Genomic DNA, 25,005 nt, shown 5'->3' on the forward strand with positions numbered 1-25,005 from the left:
AAGTGATGGGACCAGGTGCCATGATCTTCGTTTTCAGAATGTTGAGCGTTAAACCAACTTTTTCACTCTTCTCTTTCACTTTCATCAAGAGACTTTTTAGTTCCTCTTCACTTTCTGCCATAAGGGTGGTGTCATCTGCATATCTGAGGTTTTTTATATTTCTCCCGGCAATCTTGATTCTCCCAGACCAGCATTTCTCATGATGTACTCTGCATATAAGTTAAATAAGCAAGGTGACAATAAACAGCCTTGACGTATTCCTTTTCCTATTTGGAACCAGTCTGTTGTTCCATGTCCAGTTCTAACTGTTGCTTCCTGACCTGCATATAGGTTTCTCAAGAGGCAGGTCAGGTGGTCTGGTATTCCCATCTCTTTCAGAATTTTCCGCAGTTTATTGTGATCCACACAGTCAAAGGCTTTGGCAGAGTCAATAAAGCAGAAATAGACTTTTTTCTGGAACTCTCTTGCTTTTTTGATGATCCAGCGGATGTTGGTAATTTGATCTCTGGTTCCTCTGCCTTTTCTAAAACCAGCTTGAACATCAGGAAGTTCACGGTTCACATATTGCTGAAGCCTGGCTTGGAGAATTTTGAGCATTACTTTACTAGTGTGTGAGATGAGTGCAATTGTGCAGTAGTTTGAGATTATAGTAGTAGCCTCCTAACCCTTATCCGTGGTAAGACTCTTACCAAATCTCGCTGGGGAGGCCACATAATATAAGGACTGAGAAATGACTGATGGATTTGCCAGTGCAGGTCATTAGTAACTTTAGTAAGACTGCTTTACTGGATTGATAGGTAATGTGAAAATCTGACAGAACTGGATTCCACAGTACAGTGGGATTCTATATGCTCCTTGTTGATCTGTAATAACTCATCAAGAAAATTCTCCTTTCAGAGTCTTTGTATTTGCTCTTCCTTCTGCCTGGACCACCTTTCTTTCTGGACCAGGTAGTCACATCTGGATTATCTGCTCTCTCTCTCTCCTGAATTCAGTTTTCTGTTAAAATTACAGCTTCTGAGAGCTTTCTCCTATCAGGTTATTTAAAATAGCACCATCCACTCTCAATCCCTTTACTTCTTTATTTTTTTTTTTTTCCTTCTTAGCATTTATCACTATTTGAATATATCTTTTTATCCGACATCTCCCCACCCCCACTACACACACTAGAATATAGGCTCCATGAGGGCAGGGACTTTTTTGTTTTCTATTATATATTTAACCTGGCAAATAGCGGGTACCCAAATATCTGTCGAATGACTAAATAAGAAACCTTCGTCTCAAATGCATAGAGTTACTACCAAGAACTTGCGAACATACAAAACTTTAAGATCTCGGCAAATGACCGCTTGGAATGTGGGCTTGCACCATTAGGGCCTCTCTTAGACGTCCCCCTGGGATTTCTTTGGAGAGAATGATGCTAAAGCTGAAACTCCAGTACTTTGGCCACCTCATGCGAAGAGTTGACTCATTGGAAAAGACCCTGATGCTGGGAGGGATTAGGGGCAGGAGGAGAAGGGGACGACAGAGGATGAGATGGCTGGATGCCATCACTGACTCGATGGACGTGAGTCTGAGTGAACTCCGGGAGTTGGTGATGGACAGGGAGGCCTGGCGTGCTGCGATTCATGGGGTCGCAAAGAGTCGGACACGACTGAGCGACTGATCTGATCTGATCTAGACGTCCCCCTCTTAGAAGACATACGGTAGCGCTTCCGCCCTCGCTCAAACCTCAGGGAAGGAGGGGCGGAGGGTTTATGTCATCACCCTGCGACCGCCTGCCCCTAGACGCGCCGGCTGCTGGCGCAGCCCTTCGCTCCCCCGGCCTCCCCCTCCCTGGTTCCGCGCTCTGGTTCCGCCATGGAATCCAACAAGGATGAAGCCGAGCGCTGTATTAGCATCGCCCTTAAGGCCATCCAGAGCAACCAGCCGGACCGAGCGCTCCGCTTTCTGGAGAAGGCGCAGCGGCTGTACCCGACGCCGCGAGTTCACGGTGAGTGTAAGATGCCGGAGACACTGAGGGGACATAAGAACCGATGGGGGGAATACGGGAACGGACCGACGGGAGCAGTTGGAGGAGGGGGAGGGGTGGCGAGGCGCGGCTACGCATGCGCACTGAGACGCGCGGTGGCCTTCGGGAGGTGTAGTCTTTGGCGCCCACCCCTCTCCGGGATACTGGACACTTGGTGACAGGGGCAACGGTGACTTTAGCTTTCCGGGTGCTTGCTGAACCCTTTGAGATTTGGAGTTCCCAAGAATGAGAGCCTCTGACAGATGGGGCGAAAGGAACTTATATGGAAGCGAAATCGAACTACTTTTCCCAAGGGGCCATTCGGTGGCCCAGGGCCAGTTGCCGGCCTGGGAAATATTATAGTTTAGGAAAATAAACATAACTCCTCTGAAGGAAGAAATAAGTTCCAGAGAAAGAAAAAGGACTTATGACCTTCGGACGGCCTGAAAAGTCATCTCCGTATGTTCACTCCCTGGCGTGTCTCCGGGCTAGGGTCAAGGACCACCCTCACCAAACTAGAGCCTGCCTTTTTCCCTTTCCACACACCCCCTCACTCCCTCCTGGAGCCTCTTCTCCTGCTTGCGAGATTGAGAGCCATGGCCTCAACCACTCCCACCTACCCTCGCCCCCAAGAGTCCGTCAGTGGCCGGCCATATGAGCGGCAGGACAGCACCAGGCTGCTAAGCAGCCCTGGACTGTTTCCAAACCAGCCAGGGAACAGTGAGGTTGTCTGTACTACTCTATCCAGGAAGCCTTTTTTTTTTTCCTTTAACCTAAGTCTTCTTCGGAGTTTTTCTTCACACACGCTGGAGGAGAGAAAGAGGTAGTTCATTAAAAATACAGAGTTTGTACCTGCAATTACCACTAAGTAAACTGGCCGATAGCAGGTACTTAGAAGATGGGAGTTTTCATCCTAACTGCTACGCTGTGATCTTTCTGAGCTTGGGTTTCCTCAACTGGAAAATTGGAGGGCTGGCACAGATAATGTGACAAACAATCATACCCAAAAGGGCTTTTCAGTTTAGACAGCTTTTTCAGTGCATTTTTTCTCTTGAGCCTGCCCTATGAGGGAGGCAGAGCAGATCATTATCTTTGTTCTGTAGATAAGGAAATACCTCAGAGGCTAGGGACTTGTCCAAGATTACACAGCTAGAAATTAGAAAGTTCTGTGACTCTTCACATGTTTGCTAAAGGAATAAAATGAAACTGAACGGCAGCAGTTAGCTTTCTAACCCTTCATGCCCACATTATGAAATTGAGAAAGGGGAGTAGTGGTGGAAGAGGTAGTCTAGAATGCCCGAGTTTTTCTCCCTCCTGACTGCAGGTTTGGCCTGTTTGCTTTAGAGAGAGTTTCAGTCTCTATTTTCCACAGCTCCTGAAGTAACCTGCTCAAGGAACTTTTCTACGAAATCACGGTCTGTAAGAGGGCCCTCTGTATCCGGGGGCGCAAGGGCAGCTCCCAGACTGACTCTGGTACTTCTGGAGGTTCAGAAATAGGCAGCCAAGAATGGATGGTAACAGCATGGCCTGTGGAACTCTTCTGTTACCAGGCCCCCCGGGTACACGTCAAGTGCCTGGATGGTGTCCTTCCTGGGGCACAAGTACTGGAATTTGCTCAGGCAGAGGCGTGACCTGCTGCATATTTGTCATATTCATATTATTCTGGAAAGGGTACATGCCTCTTAGCTCTCTGTAAACTTTACCTTGTGCCATTTGCAGCCCTGCACTGAGCTGACGAGGAAGTAGGGGTGATTTAGGCTTGAGATAGGTAAATCTTGGTTAAAAAATACTAGGTAGTTGTCTACACTTGATGTTTAAAGTTTGAACTCATTCCACACACTCATTTAATGCAAAGACTTCTTTGTTTTTGTTTGCCAAGTCTCTGCTTGGTGCTAAGTGGTTGTAGAAGGATTGGTAAGATGTGATCATTCACCTTAAGTAGCTTATATCTAGTGAAGGAGACAGTTACAGAAAAGATGATATTGCAAACTGTAAAATGAGAGCTGTGATTAAACAGAAATGAAGCCCAGTGTTAGATGCTGAGAACCTCTGGGTGGATGTGAAAAATGCAGTCCCTGCCCTTCACGAGGCGGAGGGGAGTCTTGGGGGTAGGAAGCATGGAGAGTAAATGATAAGTAGTCTCATGACAGGGATGTGAAAATAATGGTAGATCATAGTGAGGGAAGGCTTCAGGGAATAGGATAAGAGGGCGCGTTTTAACTGCACTTCAGAGGAGAGTAGGGGGCTTGAGAAGAGCATGTGGGGGGAAAGATATGGAGGCTGCAAGTTGTAAGAGATGTGGGGGAAGAGACTGAGAGTAAGAAGATGTGGAGGCCGTGGCGGTGGTAATTGAGTATGGAGGGGCCTGTGGTGAAAACAGGATGGGACCAGACTGGGGGAATCCTTTCCTGTCATACCCGGATATTTTCACTTTTTTCTGTAGTTAGTGGAAAAATGACTGAAGTTTTTGATAGCAGGTGGAAGATAGGCTACTGATCTTAAAACAACATATAGGGCTGTTGAGTGGGAAGAGAGACTCAAGGCAGAAATCAGTTGGGAAGCAGTTGTGTGGCGTGGGTTAGGAGTTACGAGGGCCTAAGGTCAGGCAGCATGGATCAGAATAAATTCACTGGAGGAGAGGTGCTGACGCCTCTGAAAGAAGGATGCTGAGGAGAAATGGGGACTCAGAATCCAACCCTATGTGATCAGGAAGAAGCCAAGCTAAAGAACAGAGTGGTGGGCAGAGATGGGCAGAGTGCAAGGTGCTGGTGGGATGTTCCAAATAAGCTGTCAGGTTGGAGCTCAGGAGAGAGCTCCCAGTTCCGGCTGAGAGTGCCGTCATCAGTTGGATGGAGCTCGCTGGCTGAGGTCACCGTGGGAAGGTGTGAATGTGTAGCAGAGGTTACTGCAGGCAGTCATTGCCACATCTGCCCGTAGCCAAAGGGCAGAGACAGAGGAAGCAAGAGGTAAGATGGAGCAACAGCAGAAGAGGCAGTCCCAGGAGGGCACAGCGGCCAGGTAGCCATGGAGCCCTGTGTCGAGGAGGTGGAGAGCAGCACTGCCAGCTGCTGCAGAGGCATCGTGGGAAAAGGGCAAGTCAAGAAGTGAAAGGCGGAAAATCAAGAGTATCAGAGGAGGACTGGTCTTGGAGACGTGGAAGGACAGACAGGGAAAGTTTAGGAGTGAGAGGAGGCTCAGAGAAATCTTGAAGGCTCCAAGGACCTCACAGTGAAAGGGTCCAAGAAGACTTGGAACTCTGCTGCAGGAGGTGGGATGGGGAGGCACCAGGGGCTGTACTGATGTGCTCTGGAGCAGGGGTGGGGCCCTGAGGTGAGAGTCACAGGGCCAGGGGAATGGAGCCAGTCGGTCCCTTTCTGAGAGTTTATATCCAGTCCTGCAGCCTGGTAAGCAGTGGCTTCGCCTCGGGCTTAGCGACAGTGGTGGAAGGCACTGCACTTTCCTGGGAGCTGTTAAGAACATCTGCAGGCCTGTGTGTTTCCAGCATCCGGAGTGAAGGTTAGCCATGGAGGACAGCTCGGCTGCCTCAGGTTCTGTGAAGCACCTGCCACAGAGACTGACGAGGTTCAAGATGAATAGCTGGTAATGTCATGATCTGGGCTCATGAACCGGCTAGCCCCAGGAACAGGCCAGCCAGGGAGGTGAGGGGACCCAAGGTGGGGGGCTGGGAGGCTCCAGGGCTTCAGAAGGTAAAGTCTCAACACTCAGCAGGCTGTGGACTGAGTTGTAACCAAGAGATGTCAGGAAGTCCCAGACTCCAGGTCCATGCTGATGCTGCCCAAGGTTTTGGCTGGTGCCGGCTCTGGGGTTCAGGCTCAGTCAGGGAGGCCAGCACACGGGAGAAGAGAGGACGGGCCACTGAGAGGGTTTGGCGTTCAGGGTCTAGGAGTGGGGGATGTTTTAGGACTGGCAAGGTCCAGAGTGTGGAGCCTTCTGTTCAAGTTGGTCAGCCTTTGTGTACCCCATTGTGCACTCAGTCCTCCATTTATCTTGTTTTATTGAATCTTCTTTACCCCCCTGAACAACCCTGTGAGGGCAGGGACTGTGTCTTCACTGAGGAATTAGGTAACTTGACAAGGCCACGTGGCTAATTAGCAAAGGATCCAGACTGTGCAGCCCCACTCCCAGGCTCTTGCTCTAATCTGGCCTCCATCTCCCGGCCACTTTGAGCACTGCAGGTACCTAGAGAGCCTGGAGAGGAAGTGTTCCCAGTAACACAGTGTTTGCTGGAGGTGGTGCTTGGTGCTTTGCAGGCATTCACTCATTTGCTGTTTGAGCTGTCTTGAGGGAGACCCAGGTTTACATGGAGAAGCTACGTTGACTTGTCCAAGGAAACAGCGCTGTCGAGTGGCAGGGCCAGGTTTGAAGCGGGCAGTCCGACTGTCCAGTCTGGGTTTGAGGAGGGGTCTCCTCTAGTAGCTTTGTCTGTGCAGATGGTCTCACCTCCACCTCAGTGGCTCCTGCTCCCACCCCAGCTTTGGTCTCTTCCTCCAGTTTCCCTTCTTTCTAACCGTCTGCCAGCTTTTTGAGAAGGGGCAGAGTTGGGATTTGAACCCATCCCTGTCTGTCTAACTCTATCGCCACATTAAGCTATTCTGTTGCCTACTCTTCTGTGACTTTGCTTCCCAGGCACTGTGCTGTGAGGCGTGTAGCAGTGAGACAGCATGAGGCACTCATATCCACGGGCTGGCAGAGGGGTTGTCCTGGCCACAAGAGAGTCTTAATTGTTAGCACCCATAAATCTTGAATTGCCACCTCAAACAGCAGTCTTCTATGTGACCCAGAGCACATTCGTTCCCCTTTGCGTTGTCTTTGTGCAGTGTAGGGAAACTAGAAGGGCTGATTCCACATAACTGCCTAAAAAATCTTCCAGAATCTTCCCTGAAAGGTACCAGAGAGAGTCCATCCCACTTCCTGGCTGATGCTCCTGTGTATCTACAGTAACTGAATGGCCAGTCATATTTTCCTGAGGGCATCAGCCTGGACCCCTGGGGCTTCCAGAGAAACCAAAATAAACAACCTCTTAAAAGCCTTAGGAAACCAGCAGACCGGCTCCTCGCTCAGTCCTGTCTTGATCAGCATCACTTTGTTGGTTTCTACTTTTGCCGTTTCCTTGGTACCCGGCGTAAAACTGGAGCCTGGGATGGCTTGACATCTCATGCTTACAGCTGAGTCCAGAGCCTACTGGGTGCTGAGATTTTGCCTCCCCAAGATGTGGCGTGCCCTGCCCACCCCGCACCTTGGTCACCTCACCTCCCTGGCCAGCCAGCTCATCAGCGCAGGTCGCAGTATTAGCAGCTCCTCATTTTGAACTTTTACTGTATGTCAGCGTCTGTGCCAGGTAGGTCCACCTCTCATTTTATCCTCATCTGCTGTGTGGGGACATCCCCTGCAGGAGGACGTGCCAACCCACTCCACTCTTCTTGCCTGGAAAATTCCATGGGCAGAGGAGCCTGGCGGTGGGGTCATGTGGTCAAAAGAGTTGGACGCAGCTGAGCGCGCGCACACACACACACACACACACACACACACACACACACACACACAGTGAGGAAACCGAAATTCAGAGAAATTTCACCAATCCGCCAGAGGTCGGAGTGTTAGGCTGGACAGCGGTTCGAAGCCTGGGTCTTTGGGAATGAACTTCTTTCTCAGAACAACATGGCTTGAAGGAGCTTCTCCTGCCAGGCTCATGTGGTCTGGGATGGCAGAGTAATCAAGAGCATGGTTTCCGGAGCTGGACATCCTGGAACTCGAGTGCTGCCACTCACCTTGTGTAGCCATGGGCAAGGTGATCAAACACAGCTCCTCCCTTGTAACAGGGATGACAGTGATGAGACCCAGCTCTGAGGCCACTGTCAAGATTACATGGGCAAGGACTTCCCTGGTGGCGCAGCAGATAGGAATCTGCCTGCCAGTGCAGGGGACAGAGGTTCCATCCCTGGTTGAGGCAGGTTCCACATGCTGCAGAGCAGCTAGCCCACGCACCACGACTGCTGAGCCCGCGCTCTAGAGCCGGCGCGCCACAGCTAGTGAGCCCCTGTGCAGCAGCTGCTGAAGCCTGCGTGTCTAGAGCCTGTGCTCCGCAACAAGAGAAGCCACCGCGATGAGAAGCCCACGCCCGCAACTGGAGTAGCCCCCGCTCTCTGCAGCTGGAGAAAGCCTGAGTGCAGCAACGAAGACCCAGCGCAGCCAGAAAATAAGTAATTAATTTTTTAAAAAAGATTAAATGAGCGAAAACATGCAGAGCACCGTGTCCAGGCCTGCTGACTCACGGTGAGCGCTCACCACTGCGGCTTCTCTCTGAGCACCCTCTTGGGCTTCGCTGCAGGAGCCCCTCCACCCCCTCGTGCAGGGCCAGCTCACCTGTCAGCCTCTGTGTATCTCCCAGCTGCTGACTCGGTGAGAACATGCAAGTGTTCCACAAGTAGCGCAGCAGCGGCTGTGGCTCAGGATACAGTGGTCCACTCGAGCCCGAGTGCTCTGCTCCCTGGAGCCCGGCTCTGGGCCTCCTCCAGGCCCACATGCATCATAGTGCCTGGAGCCCAGCAAACACCTGGCATATTTGAAGGAAGCTGGGGACCAGCCAGGCTGCACCGCTGCCCCTCCTCTGCACGGAGGGGTCCCGGGTCCCTGCAGTGGCCCAGACGCCTGGATTCCCAGGGTGCTGTACCCCAGGCATGACTCGGGCTCAGAGCTGGCTTTGGGCCTGTAATGAGCGGGCACAGGGGACTCCTTCCAGAGATACGGGCCTTTCTTCATTGAATCAAAAGGCACCAAGGACTTGGGTTTAGATATCTGTGAGCCTCTCTGAGCATGACCGCTAATGCCCTGTACAGACTGTGAACGCTGACGCAGGACATTGGGTGTGGCCAGCTGTTTGAAGAAGGTAAACGGTAGCAAGCCATGAAGCAGATGTGTGTCCTGAGCCCCACACACTCCTGCCCCTTGGGGCACTGTCACTGCTCCCTGTCCTCTCCACAGCTAGCGGGAGGAGGCCTTCCTCCCAGTCCCTGCTGACTCTTATGGTCCTGCCAAGTGGAGCCCCCTTACAGAGCACTTTGCCTATCTTGGCACTCAACAGAGGGTGGCTGTTACACACATTACTTTGGGATTTTAAAAATCTAAAAGATTAATAGTTTATTTTTGTGCTGGGTTTACCCTCAGAACTGTAGCTCCTCAGAGAGCAAGCAATTATCCCCTTAGGCCCTCAGGCCCAAATCAGGAAAGAAGCAAGCTATGTTGGGAAGAAGAATAGGTGGGGTGCAGGGGTCCTGGGATCTCCCAGGGCCAGGTAGGCCCTCAGCTGCTGTTGGAGCAGGAGCCCTGAACAGTTGTCTTGCTTTCTGCACAGCCCTGATCGAGTCCCTCAACCAGAAACCACAGCCTGCCGGTGACCAACCCCAACCCACAGAGGCAACTCACACGACCCATAGGAAAGCAGCTGGGGCCAACACGCCCTCAGCCAACGGTGAGGCAGGAGGAGAGAGCACCAAAGGCTACACCGCCGAGCAAGTAGCAGCCGTGAAAAGGTAAGAGGACTGGGCGGGCGGAGGGCCAGAGCCCGGGGCTTGGGACATTTTCACATCTAGAGAAGGCTTCCTGCCGCCCGGCATCCACCTCGCCTGGGAGGACCTTGAGGCTGGAGGATGCTCAGAAGTTGGGCTCACAAGGCCCTCTCCTATTTCCCATGAGGCCCTGGAGTCTAGTGTGGGCCTTGGGGCCCTGCTGTCCCCTGATGCCCCGGCAGCCCACAGCAAAGGCTGGAAACCGCTGATGCTCCCGGCCTCCTCAGCCACAGGCCAGCAGATCCTGGGCCTCTTTACACAGCCCTGTTTGTCAGAGATGAGGCCTGGTCTCCCCTACAGATACTCCCCCAACCCACACTCCTGCCCCCAACAAAGACCCTTTCAGATCAGAGCCTGTGTGGGGTAGGGTGGAGACAGGAGGAGTTATCCCTCCAAGGCTTGGGCAGGCCCAGCACGGAGCAGCTCACACCAGGCTGAGACAACCCAGCCATGGCTGCTCAGGATTAGATACTCCTGCTCTCATTTCTCACCAGCTAGCCTTGAGAGTCCCTCTGCGGTCACTCCCCCATGGTCCTGGCTGCTAGTGAAGATGTTGTCAAGCTTCAGGCCTGTGTGTGACCCAGTGTGACGATAGTTTCCCATAAAAGTATTTGTTGAATTTACATCTTTCTGACCAGACAGGACTTCGACCAGGCAAGCCCATGGGTTGTAGGCAATAGGAACCAGTGATGGGAATTTTCCTGGTGATCCTGTGGCTAAGACTCCACGCTCCCAATACTGGGGCCCAGGTTCGACCCCTGATCAGAGAACTAGATCCGACATACTGCAACTAAGACCCAGCACAGCCGAATAAAAATGAGTATTAGAAAGAAAGAAAGGAAAAAAAGAAGAAGAAAGAAAGAAACCAACTGTGGGCCAAGAGTCAGGGAGTCTCCAGGGACCCCAGGAGTAAAAATTAGAGGGAGAGAAACAGCGTCTCTTCAGGGCCCTCCGATGGGTGAACAGACACCTTCCACGTCTGGCCTGTTTGCCCCCTCAGCCTCTGATTGCCAGGAGGGCAGAGCTGCCCAACACGGGGCACACCTGCCCTTGGGCAGAGGTCCCTGGCCGACAGTCCTTCCTAGGTGCCTGCAGCGAGGGTGCTGTTGTTAGCTCAGGGAAATGGTTCCTGGCCCGGCAGAAACAGTAGCTGCCCCCTCTTAAATCCTAAATATATTTTTGCTGTCTCCGCTGGGCCTGTCCTGCTGGTCCCCCAGCCTGCTCAGAGCTGGGCGCCCACACTGCTCTTTCATCAGCCACCTCCCTTCCCAGCCTGGGCCCACGAGAGCTCCCTCGCCAGGTTCTACTCCCTTCTCCTCCAGGGTCAAGCAGTGTAAAGATTACTACGAGATCCTGGGGGTGAGCAGAGGGGCCTCAGATGAGGACCTGAAGAAGGCCTACCGCAAACTAGCCCTCAAATTCCACCCCGACAAGAACCATGCGCCTGGCGCCACTGAAGCTTTCAAAGGTAAGCTGACCCAGGTTTCCTGTGTTTGGGTGTTCTGATCTCCTATCCTTGGGAGGGAAGGAGGGGCTTTTCCTGGAAGTTGCCTTGGACCCAAGTCCTCCCAGCTCAGGAGCTGCTTTTGGGAAGAAGGCCCTGCAGTCGCCTCCACCCCGCAGTCGCAGAATGCAGATGGCACCGCTCCCCTCTCTCCTTCCCCCTCCCTCCCCGGAGTTACAGCGTGGAAGCTGAGAACCAGTGCCTTTGCCAAGGTCACATGCTGATTGAGGGGCTGAAGGAGGCCTCCTGACCCACCCGTGTCACTTCCACATCCTGGGAGCTTGAAAATAGTTTCCCTGTTCTGAGAAGCTGGGTGGCCTGGATTAGAGCTTGCTGGCCGCCTCAGACCAGCAGCCACAGCCAACCCACCCGTCTCTACACACACACACCCCACACATACACACCACGCACAAGCACTCACCTCCAGTAGGGGACATGGCAGTCTCTCTGGACTCAGGGCCTGTTATTTCTGGGGAGGGGGCTTCTGTTCTGGCTGAAAACATAAGCTGTCCTTTAATCGTTTATATTTTCATTGAACACGTCAGGCACACGTGCCGGCTCTGTGCCAGTGCTGAGTTGCTAGGCCTGAAGTTCCACAGACATCCCTTCTCTTCTGTCACACATGTCTGTCTTCCACGGGACCTTCATGGTCTTAGGCTCACCTCCCTCTGGGGTGTGGTGACTGGCCCCCTTCCCCGGCCCAGGCAGGGTGCTATGCTGTACCGGGGCTATGACCATCGCCAGGTGGGGATCCTGCATAGAACAGACACCCAAGATCCCATGTGCCTCTCTCGGGGCCACCCCAGGTGCTCAGGGCGCAGTCGGCAGGCATCTTCCCCCACTGCCTGTCCACCAACCCCAGGGCAGAAGGATAAAGGAATGAGGAGGCAAGGCAGTTAGAGTTAACGTTTCTGCAGCCCTGGCCTCGGGGCCCCGTCACAGTGGGAGGAGGAGAGGCATTCTCATTCTCAGGGCGTTGCGCTCTGAAGCAGATGCAGCTTTGACCTGCTGCCTAGAGGGTGTGGGCCGCTGGAGGAGGAGGAGAGACTAAGGAGGGCTCAGAGCTGGGGCCTTCCAGGCACAGGCTTCCCCACCCCTGGGAGCTCTAATGGGGGCCAGCAGAGGAACCGCAGCTGGGACCTGGGCCCCAGGGAAGAGAGGGCTTGCCCAGGCCACACCACCAGCAGTGGAGTCCCGACTAGAGCCCGGGGACATGGCCCCTCCTGGCAGTTCCTTCTGCTCTCCGGTTTACAATAGCAGGTTTACAATAGCACGTCACATGTTTGTTCAGCCCCTGTGTTATGTTGTGGTGACTTGAAGATTACATACCCTCCAGAAAGGATGCCCCATCCCACCAGACACCCCAGGAGAAAGGAATGAGGAGGAGGTATTTTGGTGGTTTTCATAAAGTCAGAGAGCAGACCTGAAGCATGACTCACCTGGGTTTGATTCCTGGCTCTACAGCATCAGACCTGTGTGAGCTTGTACTTAACCTCCCTGAGCCTCAGTTTTCTCATTGGTAAAATGGAGATGAGTTCTTAGGAGTAAGTAGGGTAATACCCATAAAGGACCTGATCGATAGAAAAAATTGGACCATCATCAGGTGGTGGAGAGTGAGGACTGAGTGTTAATCCTCCACCCAGTCCAGGCTGCCCCGATCCATTCAGAGGTGTTCCAGCATCCATCCTCCCACCCCACCCTCCGCACCTTAGGGCACCACTTGAACACCTGAAGAAGTGAGCACTTGGCCACCATGGGCCTACACCCCCAGCATCCTCGGACCTCACCTTTCTGCCTCCTTTCTTGCTTCTAGCCATCGGCACAGCATATGCGGTACTTAGCAACCCAGAGAAAAGGAAGCAGTATGACCAGTTCGGTGATGACAAGGGCCAGGCAGCTCGGCATGGCCATGGGCATGGGGACTTCCACCGCGGCTTTGAGGCCGACATCTCCCCTGAAGACCTCTTCAACATGTTTTTTGGTGGTGGCTTCCCATCTAGTAAGTTTCCCTGCTCTCCCCCACGTCCAGGCCTCCCTGGTGGTGATGGTGGGAGATGGGATGCCAGCCTCTCTCCCCTTCCCAGCAGCCCCACTCCTGACTCAGTCCCTCTGACCCCCAGGTAACGTCCACGTCTACAGCAATGGCCGCATGCGCTACACGTACCATCAAAGGCAGGACCGCAGGGAGAACCAGGGTGATGTGAGTGAGGAAGGGGTGGGTATGGGGAGAGTGCCTAGTCCCGCCCAAGGGGGGAGGCCTGGAGCGGGGATTACCTTGCTCTCCTGCGACAGCAGCACCCCCACAACTCAGCCAGGGAGCTAACTTGGTCCCCCATTGCCATTCCACGAAAGGACACCAGAGGGAGCCACACTCCACAGCACCCACAGCAGGAGTTGGGTGTGCTGGCCTCTGCTGGGAATGCAGAAAGCTCCCTACTTCCAGGCAGGTTCCAGTGTTAATGGCCTTCGTGAGGTCTATATGTTCTTAAGGTCAGAAGATGTTTTCCAAGCAATGGAAGGTTAAACTTCACAAGAGAATTGTGAAGGATGACAACATAGGGTTGGGTCTTCTTGCTTCTCTTCAGTATCCTTTAAAAATGTGTACAAGAGCTGTAACAAGACAATGCATCAAACATCCTTTGAGTGCCACAAATTATAAGAACAGGTGGCTGACTGAAATTAAAGCAGTTAGCTAAGATTAAAATACTGTGGACAGTTGCAGAATATTTAAAATTATACCAGGCAGAGGGTTCTCTTTTGCTCTGATAACGTGGCCTTCTGTTTTTGTTTATTCATTTTTTAAACTTTTATTTTGTGTGTATTTAACATACAGAAGTTTTTTAAAATCACAAATTATCACACACTGGACAAATTTATTTTATAATTTCTCAACTGGCAACTTTTAAATTGGTAATACAGTCGTAGGGTTCAGAATTCAGAAAGGTAGATATAGTGAAAGCCCCCTTCAAGCCCTGCCTCCCATTCTTCTGAAGGCAGACATTTTTGCTCGTGTTTTTTTTTGTATTCTCTCATAAATATGTATACCCACCTCCCACCCCAGTATTTAACCCCAGTTGCTGCTTTGTTTTTATTTGGGGAAACTGGCAGGTAGAGGGGTTTCTGTGTTTGGGGGCCCATGGGAGGGAATGGGAGAGAGAGGCATCCTGGCCTGTCTGCACAGGCTCCCACCACCTGGGCTCCATTGTGGTGTTTGCCGCCAGCGTTTCCCTCACCAGGCTCAGCCTGGGTGACCATTGGCTCTTCCCTCCAGGGTGGGCTGGGGGTGTTTGTCCAGCTGATGCCCATCCTCATCCTGATCCTCGTGTCAGCTCTAAGCCAGCTCATGGTGTCCAGTCCACCCTACAGTCTGAGCCTAAGACCGTGAGTACCTGCTGCTGGGGTGAGTCCAGGTTCATGGGTACACGGGGGGTGGGGCGGGAGCTTGGGAGTCTCAGCCCCCACCAGGGGCCTTCCTTCCCATCCTCTTCAGCAGGTTCCTGATCAAATTGCAGAAGCTGCTTAGAATCAAGAAAATAGACCTTGTTAAGCTGAGGTTCTCGATCTTTGGGTCATAGTCCCCTAAGAAAGTGCAGTGAAACCTGCAGCTCTTTTCCCTAGAACTCTGTGCATGCACACTGTTCTGCATATGGTTTCACAGGTTTCATGACACTCTCCCCATCTCATCTGCTGGCCTTGAAATAGGAACCTCTGTTCTTCCATTCCGCTTGAGGGCCCTGAGACCACGAGAAGAACAGAGGCTCTAGAGTCAGGGCAAGGGTCTCTTTGAATCCCAGCTCCTCTACTAACTAAGCAGCTCTGTGACCCTGGACTAGTTATGTAACTTCTCTTGAGCCTTTGTTTCTTCACCTACAAAATGGGAATATCTGCTTGTGATAATTAAATGAATAATACACATAAAATGCCAGGCTCATTAGAAATACTTGTTAACATTTGTCAAATGAATATACGGTCTCAACCACTGATGGTGAACTTGGGCAAGTTATTTGCCCTTTTAAGGCATCAGCGCCCCTCATTTATTTCCAGCACCTGACCAAGTATCTGATATAGAGGGACTGCTTGGCTTCTATGGCTGGAAGCCCAGTGCTCCCACCTAGCGGTCAGGCTTAGCCTGGGAGCCTGGCAGGATCCCTCTGAGCCAGCAGGGGGCAGAGTCGGTCCACTGGACCCGCACCAGCCAGCACAGGCACTCTGTGGCCTGATGCCAGCCTTTTTCTCTGTAGCTAGAGAGCTGAGAGGCAGGAATGGGCAGACAGAAGCTGTCCTCACCAAAGCACTAACTTCTGTCAGCATGTAGAGGCTCTTCCCTGAGCCTGCATGCATGTATGCTAAGTCACTTCAGTCATGTCTGACTCTGCAATCCCATGGACTGTAGCCTGCCAGGCCCCTCTCTCCATGGGATTCTCCAAGCAAGAATACTGGAGTGGGTTGCCATTTCCTCCTCCAGGGGATCTTTCCGACCAAAGGATTGAACCTGCCTCTCTTATGTCTCCTGCGTTGGCAGGCAGATTCTTTACAACTAGGGCCGCCTGGGAAGCCCTGAGCCTGCAGTTGGAGCTAGAAGATTCCAAGAGGTGGAAGGATACAGCGCCTTAGAATCCTTCCTGTCATTTTGTTCCTAAGGCTCTTCACTCTGGACTGGGAGCCCCTGGATAGGAGGGCAGGCCTTCAGCAAGGGTTGGCTTAGGGGATGAACAAGGGAATGGAAGCACGGGGAGCTCAGGTCACACAACTCATCACAGAGGGAGCCTGCGCTCACCCTGGGTTCGCTGCTCCCCTGACCAGGCCCTCCCAGAATGGGCTGCTCCCCAGAGGCCCCAGGCAGCAGTGTGGTAAGCAGAGCGCTGGAGGCACACCTTGCCGTGGTCCGGGCCACTCTACAGGAGGGCGCCTCATTCTTTTCTCCAGAGCAGCAGGGAGTTCCTGCTCCAGCCCTACTCCTGTGACCTGTGTGGCACCTTATGCTGGGGGCCCCAGTCATCCCTAGTGCTACCTTGGGCCTGTGGACCCCCGCCCACTTTGCGCTTGGTCTGTTTCTGGCCAGGTCGGTGGGCCACGTCCACAAGCGAGTCACTGACCACCTGAACGTCGTCTACTATGTGGCAGACACGTTCTCCCAGGAGTACACAGGCTCCAGCCTCAAAATGGTTGAACGGAATGTGGAAGATGATTATATTGCCAATCTTCGAAACAACTGTTGGAAGGAGAAGCAGCAAAGTAAGTTTGTGTGTGTTTGTGTGTAGGGGTGGGGGGGTGTGTGTGCACAAAGCCTGAGAGCTTGGAAGAAGAAGGCGCTGCTCCCCCCATGATCTGTGGGCCAAGCACCTGGCCCTGCCCTGCGCCAGCCTTGGCCCAGCCAAAAGCCACCTACCACTCCTGTGTTTCCTGGGGCTAGGAGCCAGGGGCCACCTGGAGATTTCTTCCAGCTTCCCATAAATCACTGCAATCAGCCTGTTGTTTGGCTGCCATAGGTAACTATGTAGAGAGAAATTGGGGCAAATCTCTTGGCCACTCGCTGATTGGATATCTGGATCTATCTTGGGGCCCTGGGGCAGTCTGACCAGGATGACAGGTTCTCACCTTGGCTGGCCTCACCTGTGCTCTATCAAAAGGGGCCTCTATCCTGCTCCCCAGCGGGGGTCTACCCTAAAGGGGTTCTGCCTCTGTCCCTGGCCCGTAATCGCCCTTCCCCTCCTGCACAGACCGTGCTGACGTCATAGCAGCCTTAGAAGCATGCCCTAACCTGCCCCATTGCTTTGCAGAGGAAGGCTTGCTGTACCGGGCCCGCTACTTTGGTGACGCGGACATGTACAACAAAGCACAGAAGATGGGGACCCCAAGCTGTAACCGACTGTCAGAGGTGCAGGCCTCCCTGCATGGATAGTCCTGGGCCAGCCGTGCCACCGAGGTCCAAGTATGAGCCAGGGCCTCCTCTGCCTGGCGACTCCTGGCAGCTCTGGTCTTGGTCATGAGGCAGAGGAGGGTATGAGGAGGGAGGGTGGGAGCCCAGAGATCGCGCAGCACAGTTTCCCTGTCCTCAGCCTGACCCCAGCCTGCAGAGTTGGGAGTGCTCTGGGGTGCGTGGGGAAACTGAAGTCTGTGTCAGCCCTCCAGGATGCCTCCATGCCACCCTACCCTGCCCCCTGGCTCCAGAACTGAGGGGTGCCCAGGGCTGCTACTCATGCTCACTTGGTCTACTCCAGCCATATGGCCCCCCAGGGCCCTTTCCCAAGTGTTACAGGCTGTTATCTGTGCCCTGGGATCTAGGCCGCCTGGTATTACTGGGCAGTCAGTAGCCCCCCACCCCCCGCCACATTCCCTAGCAGACACCAGGATAAACTATGTGGGGATGGGTGAGCAGACAGCCCTTCCTCTGCCCCTGTCCTTCCAGGCAGGAAGAAATGTGCGTGTGGGAGGGAACCCATGTGCAGGGCAGGGAGCCGACAGGCTGGGAGCAGGAGAGCCCTGCCCCCAGACTGGTCCTAGTCTGGGTGGACCAGAAGCACTCTGAGCAGCTCTATACCTGGCAGCCACAGGCATCTGACTGCCCATGCATCTCACCTGTGGTCTGAGGAAAGGAACAAAAGGTCACAAGTTCAGGGTCCAGTGAACAGAGAGCCCTCAGCACAGAGAAATGGGAGGAAAAATTAAAGGTGGTGGTAGCAGGCTCTACCACCCTACCCTCCCACCTTTACCCCCTTTACAGCAGGCTCTGTCCCCAGCATTTGCCAGAGGGGACAGCTTGGACCAGGCCCAGAGGAGTGTGGGCAGAGCTGGTCAAGGTTCCTTTTTAGTTGGTGCTCTGCCCAACACCTCTTCTGCCTGTGTCCCCTCAGCTGCAGGCTCTGCTCTAAGGCCATTTTCTGGTGCCTCTGGGAGAGAGGAACAGACTGCAGGGCCCAGGACTTGGCTTGTCAGTAGGGGCTAAGCTCCAGGCTGCGGGACACATAACTGCCAGGCTAACTGTTAACCACTCTCCTCCTCAGACTATGAAATCCCTGGAGAATTTTTGGTGACATGCACTGAGCCAAGGTGATGGACTATACACTTAAAGAAAGACAAAAAAAGAAAAAAAAAATTAAAATGGAATTGGAGGCCGAACGCTGCACAACTGCCCTCTCTCTCACCCAGTAAATGCAGAAAGCTCTTAGGACAGACAGGAAAACCTGCCACGGGGCTGCTTCCCTTCCTCCCAGGGCTGGCAAACGCTCGGGCTCCACATCAGCTCTCTCCTAGGATACAGAAACCATGGCAACGAAAGTAGAATGTAAAACTTGCAGCAAATGTCTGTGGGAAGGGCTGGGGGAGGGGGCGCCCAACTGCCTTTCTTCCCCCCTCCCAGGAGCACCACCATTCACCTCAGTGGAAGCAGTCAGATGTGTTGGCCAAGGATAAAGAGGAAGAGGAAAGAGAACTCTCCATAGAATGTAATTTATAGATACGTGTATATGTATATATCTATTTATATGTAAATAGCACATATAAAGATATATATAGAGAGAGTCTACTTTTTGAAACTATGCAGGGATTTGGTTAGGTTGTTGAGTTGATTTCTTCCCTGATTTAGAAAATGAGACCTGTTTGGGGAAGGGACCCTGGTCCGTAGCTGACAGCAGAAGGAAAGTTGGGTCACAGCTTCTAATGTTGCCCTCAAGCCCAGCCTGTTTTTGATGGCAGCAGTAATCATGATAGCATAAATCTGTAGAGAACTTGGAAGGCTGCCAACTTTATGATTAAACTGGAGGGGAACAGGCCATGGGGAAAAGAAGGTGCCCCTAGGGCCAGGTGCCAGGTCAGTATTGTGTCATGATAGAGGCCCCAGATGGCCTAGGGGGATGAGCCCACCCACTGTAAGTTAGGTCAGCTCAGGTGGCACTTAGTCCTGGCGTCCAGGAGCCCCCTGACCCCCCACCACCGAGAACAGCAGGATTGGAGAGGGGAATCAGGTTCTGCCTGACCACCTCCCCGTTTAGTCCCTATGTGAGTTTTGCCTTATAGGTGCCTCCAGGCACAGCCCCGTTGTTGCTACTGGTTTTTCCTAAGTCATGGACCAAGGCTCCAGAAGGCTTTTCTTCCAAGAGTCATCCAGGTGGCACCCAGGACCCTGGGGCAGCAGCCAAATCCTGAAGAAAGTCCATGACCGTGGGCACCTCTGTCTCTACCCTCCAAGGATGTGATGCCACCCGGCCTTCTCTTGCACTTTGGACAAAGGATGAACCAGAAGGTTTTCTTATCGTCACCTTCAAATGAGGATTTTTCTCAAAACAGCAGTTGCTGCCAGGGGAAGGGAGGGAGGTTTTATCTATTCCCACAGTTTATACTGGGCCTTTTGGAATTACCGTTTTCCCCAAATTTTCCTCTCGTGGTGGGTGTGTCAGCTGAGCCTGCCATCCTCCGAAGCCTTACTACCCCAAACCAAGCTGCCAGCCAGGAGGGGGTCACCACCCTCCCAGAGCTTCTCTTGGCTCTTTTTTTAAAAGTCTCCCAACAAGTAGGATTCTTGCTGGGAAAGGAAGCTTGGTTAAGAAATGTCAAATATGGTTTTTAAACAAGGTCCTGCCCTGTGATGAAGTGGCCGCCCAGCCCAGAGAGATGCTCAGAACTGGATGCGGAGGAGAGCGCCCTGCCCGCGGTGGCCCCGGTGCTCCGCCCCACCACCCCAACCCTCTGGTCTCAGTAGATGTCCCTAGACGGGCTGAGCCATGTGCAATAAGAACACAGATCCTGACGGATCCCCTGAGAAGCTGTATTTCTTGAATTAGAATTCTGAAATTGTATATCTATAAATATATGTTTATTATGTGATTGGTGGGTCTGTGTTGAGCAAGGGGGCCAGGTTCGGAGGGTAGAAGGGGGTACGAACACCTGCTGCTGCTGACACCGTCCTGCCAAGACCACGAGGAGTTTGGTGGCTAGTCGGCACGTCCCCTCGCCCCAGCTGACAGCCACTTCAGTCACAAGTGGTGTTTCAGGGCTGACTCCCATTGCAGTGAAGAGTAAGCAGCTCACTTAGGCCAGGACCCAGGGGAATCCCTGGCACTAATCCAAGGTGGGCAACCTGGGCCTCCCCTAGGTCCTACCCCTCTGACTCCATCAGGCCTGTGGTGAACACAGCAGATTTAGAACCTCCCTTCTCCCCAGCCTGGAGCTCCAGCCCACCCTGGATCCAGAACAAGGGAAAAGTTCTCAGAGTTTTTTTCCATCTCTGGCTGCACACTCTTCCCAGCCATCCCTGCCACACCGCCCCCACAGCCTACCCTCCTCCCCCATGGAAAAGTTAAAAATGTGGCAGCCTCCGTGAATGGAGCAGCAGATCTGCCCGGGCCTCCCAGAGACAGGGCCCGGCAGCCCTGACTGGTGGCCTGAGGCCCCTCCTGCTGCAGCTCCAGCCAAAGACAGGCCGGCTGCCCGGTGGTGCCACGGCAGCCCGGGAGCTCATTGGCTGCCCCCACCAGGGTCACTGCGGCCCGCGCCCGGTCTGCGAGCCACCACTTGTTGGCTGCGGTTGGCAGGGGCGGTGCCAGCCGCCCCCATTCAACCCCCCTCAAGTCCCCCTGCCCTCAGTGTGCAGTTCTATGAGCCAAAAGGGGCGGACAGACTCCGTCTGACTGTTTGCTACAAAAAGAGCCTTTGACAAGTGTCCCACCCACCGTCGGGTGGCACAACAGGGCCCGAGTCCGTGCAAGCTCCCGGAATCAGCCGGCTTATCTCCTCATTCTAGACTTGCACCAAGGGGCAAGGAGCACACACCCCAGCCTGACTGTAGCCTCATCCCCACCTAGAGTTCCTGGGCAGAGTCGCCTGGCTGTTGAGAGGTGCACAGACTTGGATGAATAGACTGTTGACACAATGTGGGCTCAGAATCTTTACCAAATGTCACACCATGTGGTCTGAGCCAGTCAGCCCATTTCCCAGAGCAGGAGACCCTGAGGCAGGGAAGTTCATGCCCCAAGAGTCTCTACGAAGCCGTGCATGTATTTGGGGTTTATGTAGCAGAACAATCAGTCCTTGAAGGGTCAGACCCACTCACACCAAGTAGAGTGGCAGGAGCCCTGAGTCAGAAGGGTGGGAATGGGGAAAGGCCATGCTAAGGGAAATGAGGCTTAATCTGGGGGGGCTGGGACTGGGGGCAGGCTGCCCTCAGGAGCTATGCACACTTATTCTCTCCCGGCGATGAAAGAGGTGTCCACCTGCTGTGCGGGCAGCTTCCCTGAGCTGGCCACACACTCCAGAGGCAGGACAGCGGATCCGTCAGTGTCGGCATGGACCCCACAGCCCAGCTGTGTGGACTGATCCCTGTACTGGTTGGGTGGCCTTGGGCATGTCACTTAACCTCCCTCTGTCTCGGTGGCCTCATTTTAAAAATGCAGATAATAAAACCACCTACCTCAGTGGGTTACTGCAAGGAGTAAAAGTTTTCCCATACGTATTAAAAAAAACAAAACAGGTACACAGGAAGGTCTATGTGTTGTCTGTCCTCAGGGAAGATTCACTAAGCACCAACTGGAGTCAAATCCCACTCCAGACACGAAACCACAAAGGTGACTGAGACTTGGGCTGCCCTGGAGGCACTTGTGGCCGGGTGGGTGAGCCTGGTGTTCAGCAGACCCCAGTGAGCAGAGGACTGTGACAACAAAGCTGGGAGCTTTGGTGGTGGTGAGAGCAGCTCTCAGTAGAGAGACCCATCTGTGAAGGAGTGAGAGTGGGCAGGGCTTCGGGTGGGCAGGCACTCTGGCTGGAGGGGACGGTGCGGGCACCCTGGGAAGGTACAGGAGGGAACAATGCATGCACCAGGTCCCCGGCCTATAGTTGTCAGCTCACCCAGTCACACCCAGGGGCCTTGGGCAGAGAAAGAGACCTTCACCGGGAATGAATGAACAAGAGCCCCTGCGCCTCCAGAATCCTGGCTGTTGCGTTCACTCTGTTAGGGATCCACCAAGTGTGTCTGAACCTTTGTCGGTGCTGGGCCCTGCCCTCAGGGAGGCAGCCTTGTGAGGCCAGTCGCACAGGACGGGGGACAGGGGAGTTGGGGGAGAGGTTGGCAAACTCGGAAGCCTGTGCTGTGGCATTCACACCATAGCCCTGTCCCCGCCCCCTACCCCCTACCCCACTCCTGACCCTCATGGAGGGATGTTTCACCGGGCACAGAGCCCAGGCTTCCTGTTCCTTTCAACAGCCCCACAGCTGTTTGGGCAGGAAATAAAGTTCCAGGGCCCAGACAGGACCAGGGGTGTGATGGGCATCTTCAAGACGCCCATGTCCAGGTAGCCCTCCCAGAGTCCAGGAGTCCGGACTGCTCTGGAGAAGAGCAGGCAGTCTGACCTTGTTTATTGCGTCCCCCCTTCCCCTTCATTAGTCTAAATAAAGCCTCAGGGGGGACCTGGCTGCCTTTCTTAGCTCCGACTTTGGCTGGGCTTTTCCCTGGGGATGATGGGGTGCAGTTCCACAGTGGAGCTGGTACTGGTGAGGCCGAGAGGTCAGCTTAGGGTATTCAGGATTCTGGTCAGCAGCCCCACTACCTGACCACATGGGTGGTTGCCGTTTTTCTGATGGACACCGTGAAGAGGTCCGAGAGACAGGCACCCGAACAGCGCAGGAGGTTACTGACAGACTCGATACAGAGAAGTGGAGGCCGGAAAAGTGGAGTGAGGTCCCCCTCCTGTCTCCAGGTGACCTCCTCTCTGACCTTGCAGACCTTGCAGGGGCCTGGTGCAGCCCCTTCCACCCACCCTTCCCTGACCCACCACCCAGCTCCTTCTGCCTGCAGCCTCCCTGAGCCTCCGCCATCCTCCTCCCCCAGAAGGCCTGACTGTGTTCACACAGCCTGGGCCTGCCCTGCCGTCTCACTGGAGGAGCTCATGTAGTTCTTGGAAGGAGGTTTCACAGCCTGGAGAGGCGTGGGCCTGTCTGGGGCCTGTCCACTTGTTCAGTGCTGCGGCCCCAGGGCCTGGGCACAGCGGGGCATCCGTGAACACTGCCGAGGCACAGTGGGGCACCCCCAACACCACGGCACCTCTCTGATGGCCACTCATAGCTGTCCCTCTGTGATTTTCCTCCCAGCCCTGCCCAGGGTCACCCTCCAAGTAGCTCTGCAGCCATAACCCCTCTTGCAGGACCAGGGGCACTTCTGCCACACCTGACAGGGCTCCCGGGAGGGCCAACATCCAGCTGGACAGATAAGATGTGTGAACCAGTCTGTTGTGAGATGAGCACTGAGTGAGGCCTTTCGCTTTTCCCCACCTCCTGAGGGAAGCAGAGTCCTGCTCAGATGCCCACCACGTCTCCTCTCCTTGTGGGAGGGTGGCTGGACCAGGGGTTAAAGTGAGACTCATAAGCAGTGCTCTTGCTCAAGGACACCTCTGACGGCTGTCCGAAGCGTCCCCACCCCAATGGGTGGAAGAGGACATGTTCTCTGGCTCTCAGGCCTCTGCCAGGTGGCGCTACCCACTCGTGGACTCAGACCCAGTTCTGTCCCTTGCTGCCTCAACGTGGCCCTGGCCACAGGCCTCAGGATCACCGCTGACAGGCTTTGCTACCTGCTGGCCACCAGCCCAGGGCCCTGGGTGCTGAGGATGGCACCCTGGACCCCGTGCGTCAGACCACCTCCCACGGTGCCACATGGGCAGCAACTGTTTCCATGGTATTCCGGGGAAGGGGCTTGGGGCCACTCCTCTTGGGACTGTGTGGGCCTCAGTCTCCCCCTGGTCCCTCCTCAGCAATGAACCACTGTGCACAAAGTCCAGAGATCAGGTTTCATGCCTCAGCTGTGAAGGACATTTGTATCATATTTCATTTGTATCTTTTAAAATTTTCTTGTTATAATTGTAAAATTATACATAAAGAAGCACTTTTCATTTGTATCATTTAAACATTTTTGTGACAGTTATCATCATTCCACAGACCACACCAAGTCCTTGATGTCGACCTCTGTCAACCATGGAGCCTACCGGCTGCTAGCCTGACTGGGGTGGGCTTGTACAAACAGGCCAACCCAGGGGTTCAGGTCCCTCCCAGATGCAGCCTCACCCCAGGACCTGAGCCTGGGGTTCACGCAGCAGCGCGGGATCCAGGCCACGGGACGGAGTTGTATGACCTACATGTGTTTGTGTTATTAGCTCCAGAGCTGGCAGGCGGAGGCAGTGACACAATCCGAGGAACTGTTGACTCCGCTCAGGGCCCTCCCCACGCCTGCTGCCAGAGGAGCCGGCATGAGGACTGCACGTCCCCGCAGGGCCCTGCTGATGTCAGTGCCGGCGGGGGCCTCCCATGGGCCCTTGGGTGACCCTGGTCAGCTGCCTGGTCTCTGGCATCCTCCGTACCCATTTGTGCAGTCCCAGCTTTTGAGGTCCTGGCCTCCCCCCTCCTCCCATGCTCCCTCGCCCTCCCCACCCCTCACTGGGGAAGGTGATGGGTGGGGCAGGAGTATCCCTGCCTGTTGGTAAGCTGGGAACAATGACCCCCAAGATGAGGAAGCAAGTTCCCCCTCTTTTCAGCCTTTCTCATAGATTCCTACCTCCTCTCTCTGTTGGTCCCTGTTGCTGGATGTTGCCAGCATCCGGGATAAGCTAGGGAGAGCTGGGGCCTTGGCCAGGTGCCCCAGACTGCGGCTCCAGGGAAGGACCAGGGCTCCAGGCGAGGTGCCCAGCTCTGACCCACAGGTGGGGGGATCTTGAAGCCAGATCCCTGTCACACGGGAACCTCAGGCCTGTCCTGAGGACTGGGCACATGAGATGCGGTACGTGGAAGTTCTCTACGAGCCTGGAAGCGCCCCACAAGGTTAGCTGTGGTGTGGGTTTTGGTCCTGTAACTTTCCTGAGACAGGACAAGGGGCCTGTGGCCACACAGAACTCTGCAACAAGGGCTGAGATTGACATCAGTGTCAACAG

At 54.0% G+C, this 25,005-nt stretch overlaps 1 protein-coding gene across 2 annotated transcripts; it reads left to right on the forward strand.

Moving 5' to 3' along the window:
- The first annotated feature begins 1,778 nt into the window (after positions 1-1,778).
- On the forward strand, positions 1,779-19,924 carry DNAJB12 (DnaJ heat shock protein family (Hsp40) member B12). 2 transcript variants are annotated; one of them, XM_005888690.3, is made up of 9 exons: positions 1,779-1,993; positions 9,384-9,561; positions 10,920-11,065; positions 12,915-13,100; positions 13,222-13,301; positions 14,373-14,482; positions 16,164-16,336; positions 16,882-16,979; positions 18,106-19,924. In XM_005888690.3, the coding sequence occupies exons 1-9, from the start codon at positions 1,861-1,863 to the stop codon at positions 18,133-18,135; spliced, it is 1,134 nt and encodes a 377-aa protein (XP_005888752.1). In that variant the 5' UTR covers positions 1,779-1,860; the 3' UTR covers positions 18,136-19,924. The 2 variants fall into 2 exon arrangements, with proteins under 2 accessions (XP_005888752.1, XP_005888753.1); XM_005888691.3 differs by having other exon boundaries at positions 1,780-1,993; positions 16,882-17,033.
- The last annotated feature ends 5,081 nt before the right edge of the window (positions 19,925-25,005 follow it).

This window comes from Bos mutus, chromosome 28 (genome assembly GCF_027580195.1).
Source record: "Bos mutus isolate GX-2022 chromosome 28, NWIPB_WYAK_1.1, whole genome shotgun sequence".
In the NCBI taxonomy this organism is placed as follows: domain Eukaryota; kingdom Metazoa; phylum Chordata; class Mammalia; order Artiodactyla; family Bovidae; genus Bos; species Bos mutus.

Bases quoted from the DNA above. Each gene is read 5' to 3' on its own strand.
- DNAJB12 (XM_005888690.3), top strand. From the start codon at position 1,861: ATGGAATCCAACAAGGATGAAGCCGAGCGCTGTATTAGCATCGCCCTT. The intron at 1,994-9,383 runs GTGAGTGTAAGA...CTTTCTGCACAG, and splicing joins CCCGACGCCGCGAGTTCACG to CCCTGATCGAGTCCCTCAAC. The intron at 16,337-16,881 runs GTAAGTTTGTGT...ATTGCTTTGCAG, and splicing joins TTGGAAGGAGAAGCAGCAAA to AGGAAGGCTTGCTGTACCGG.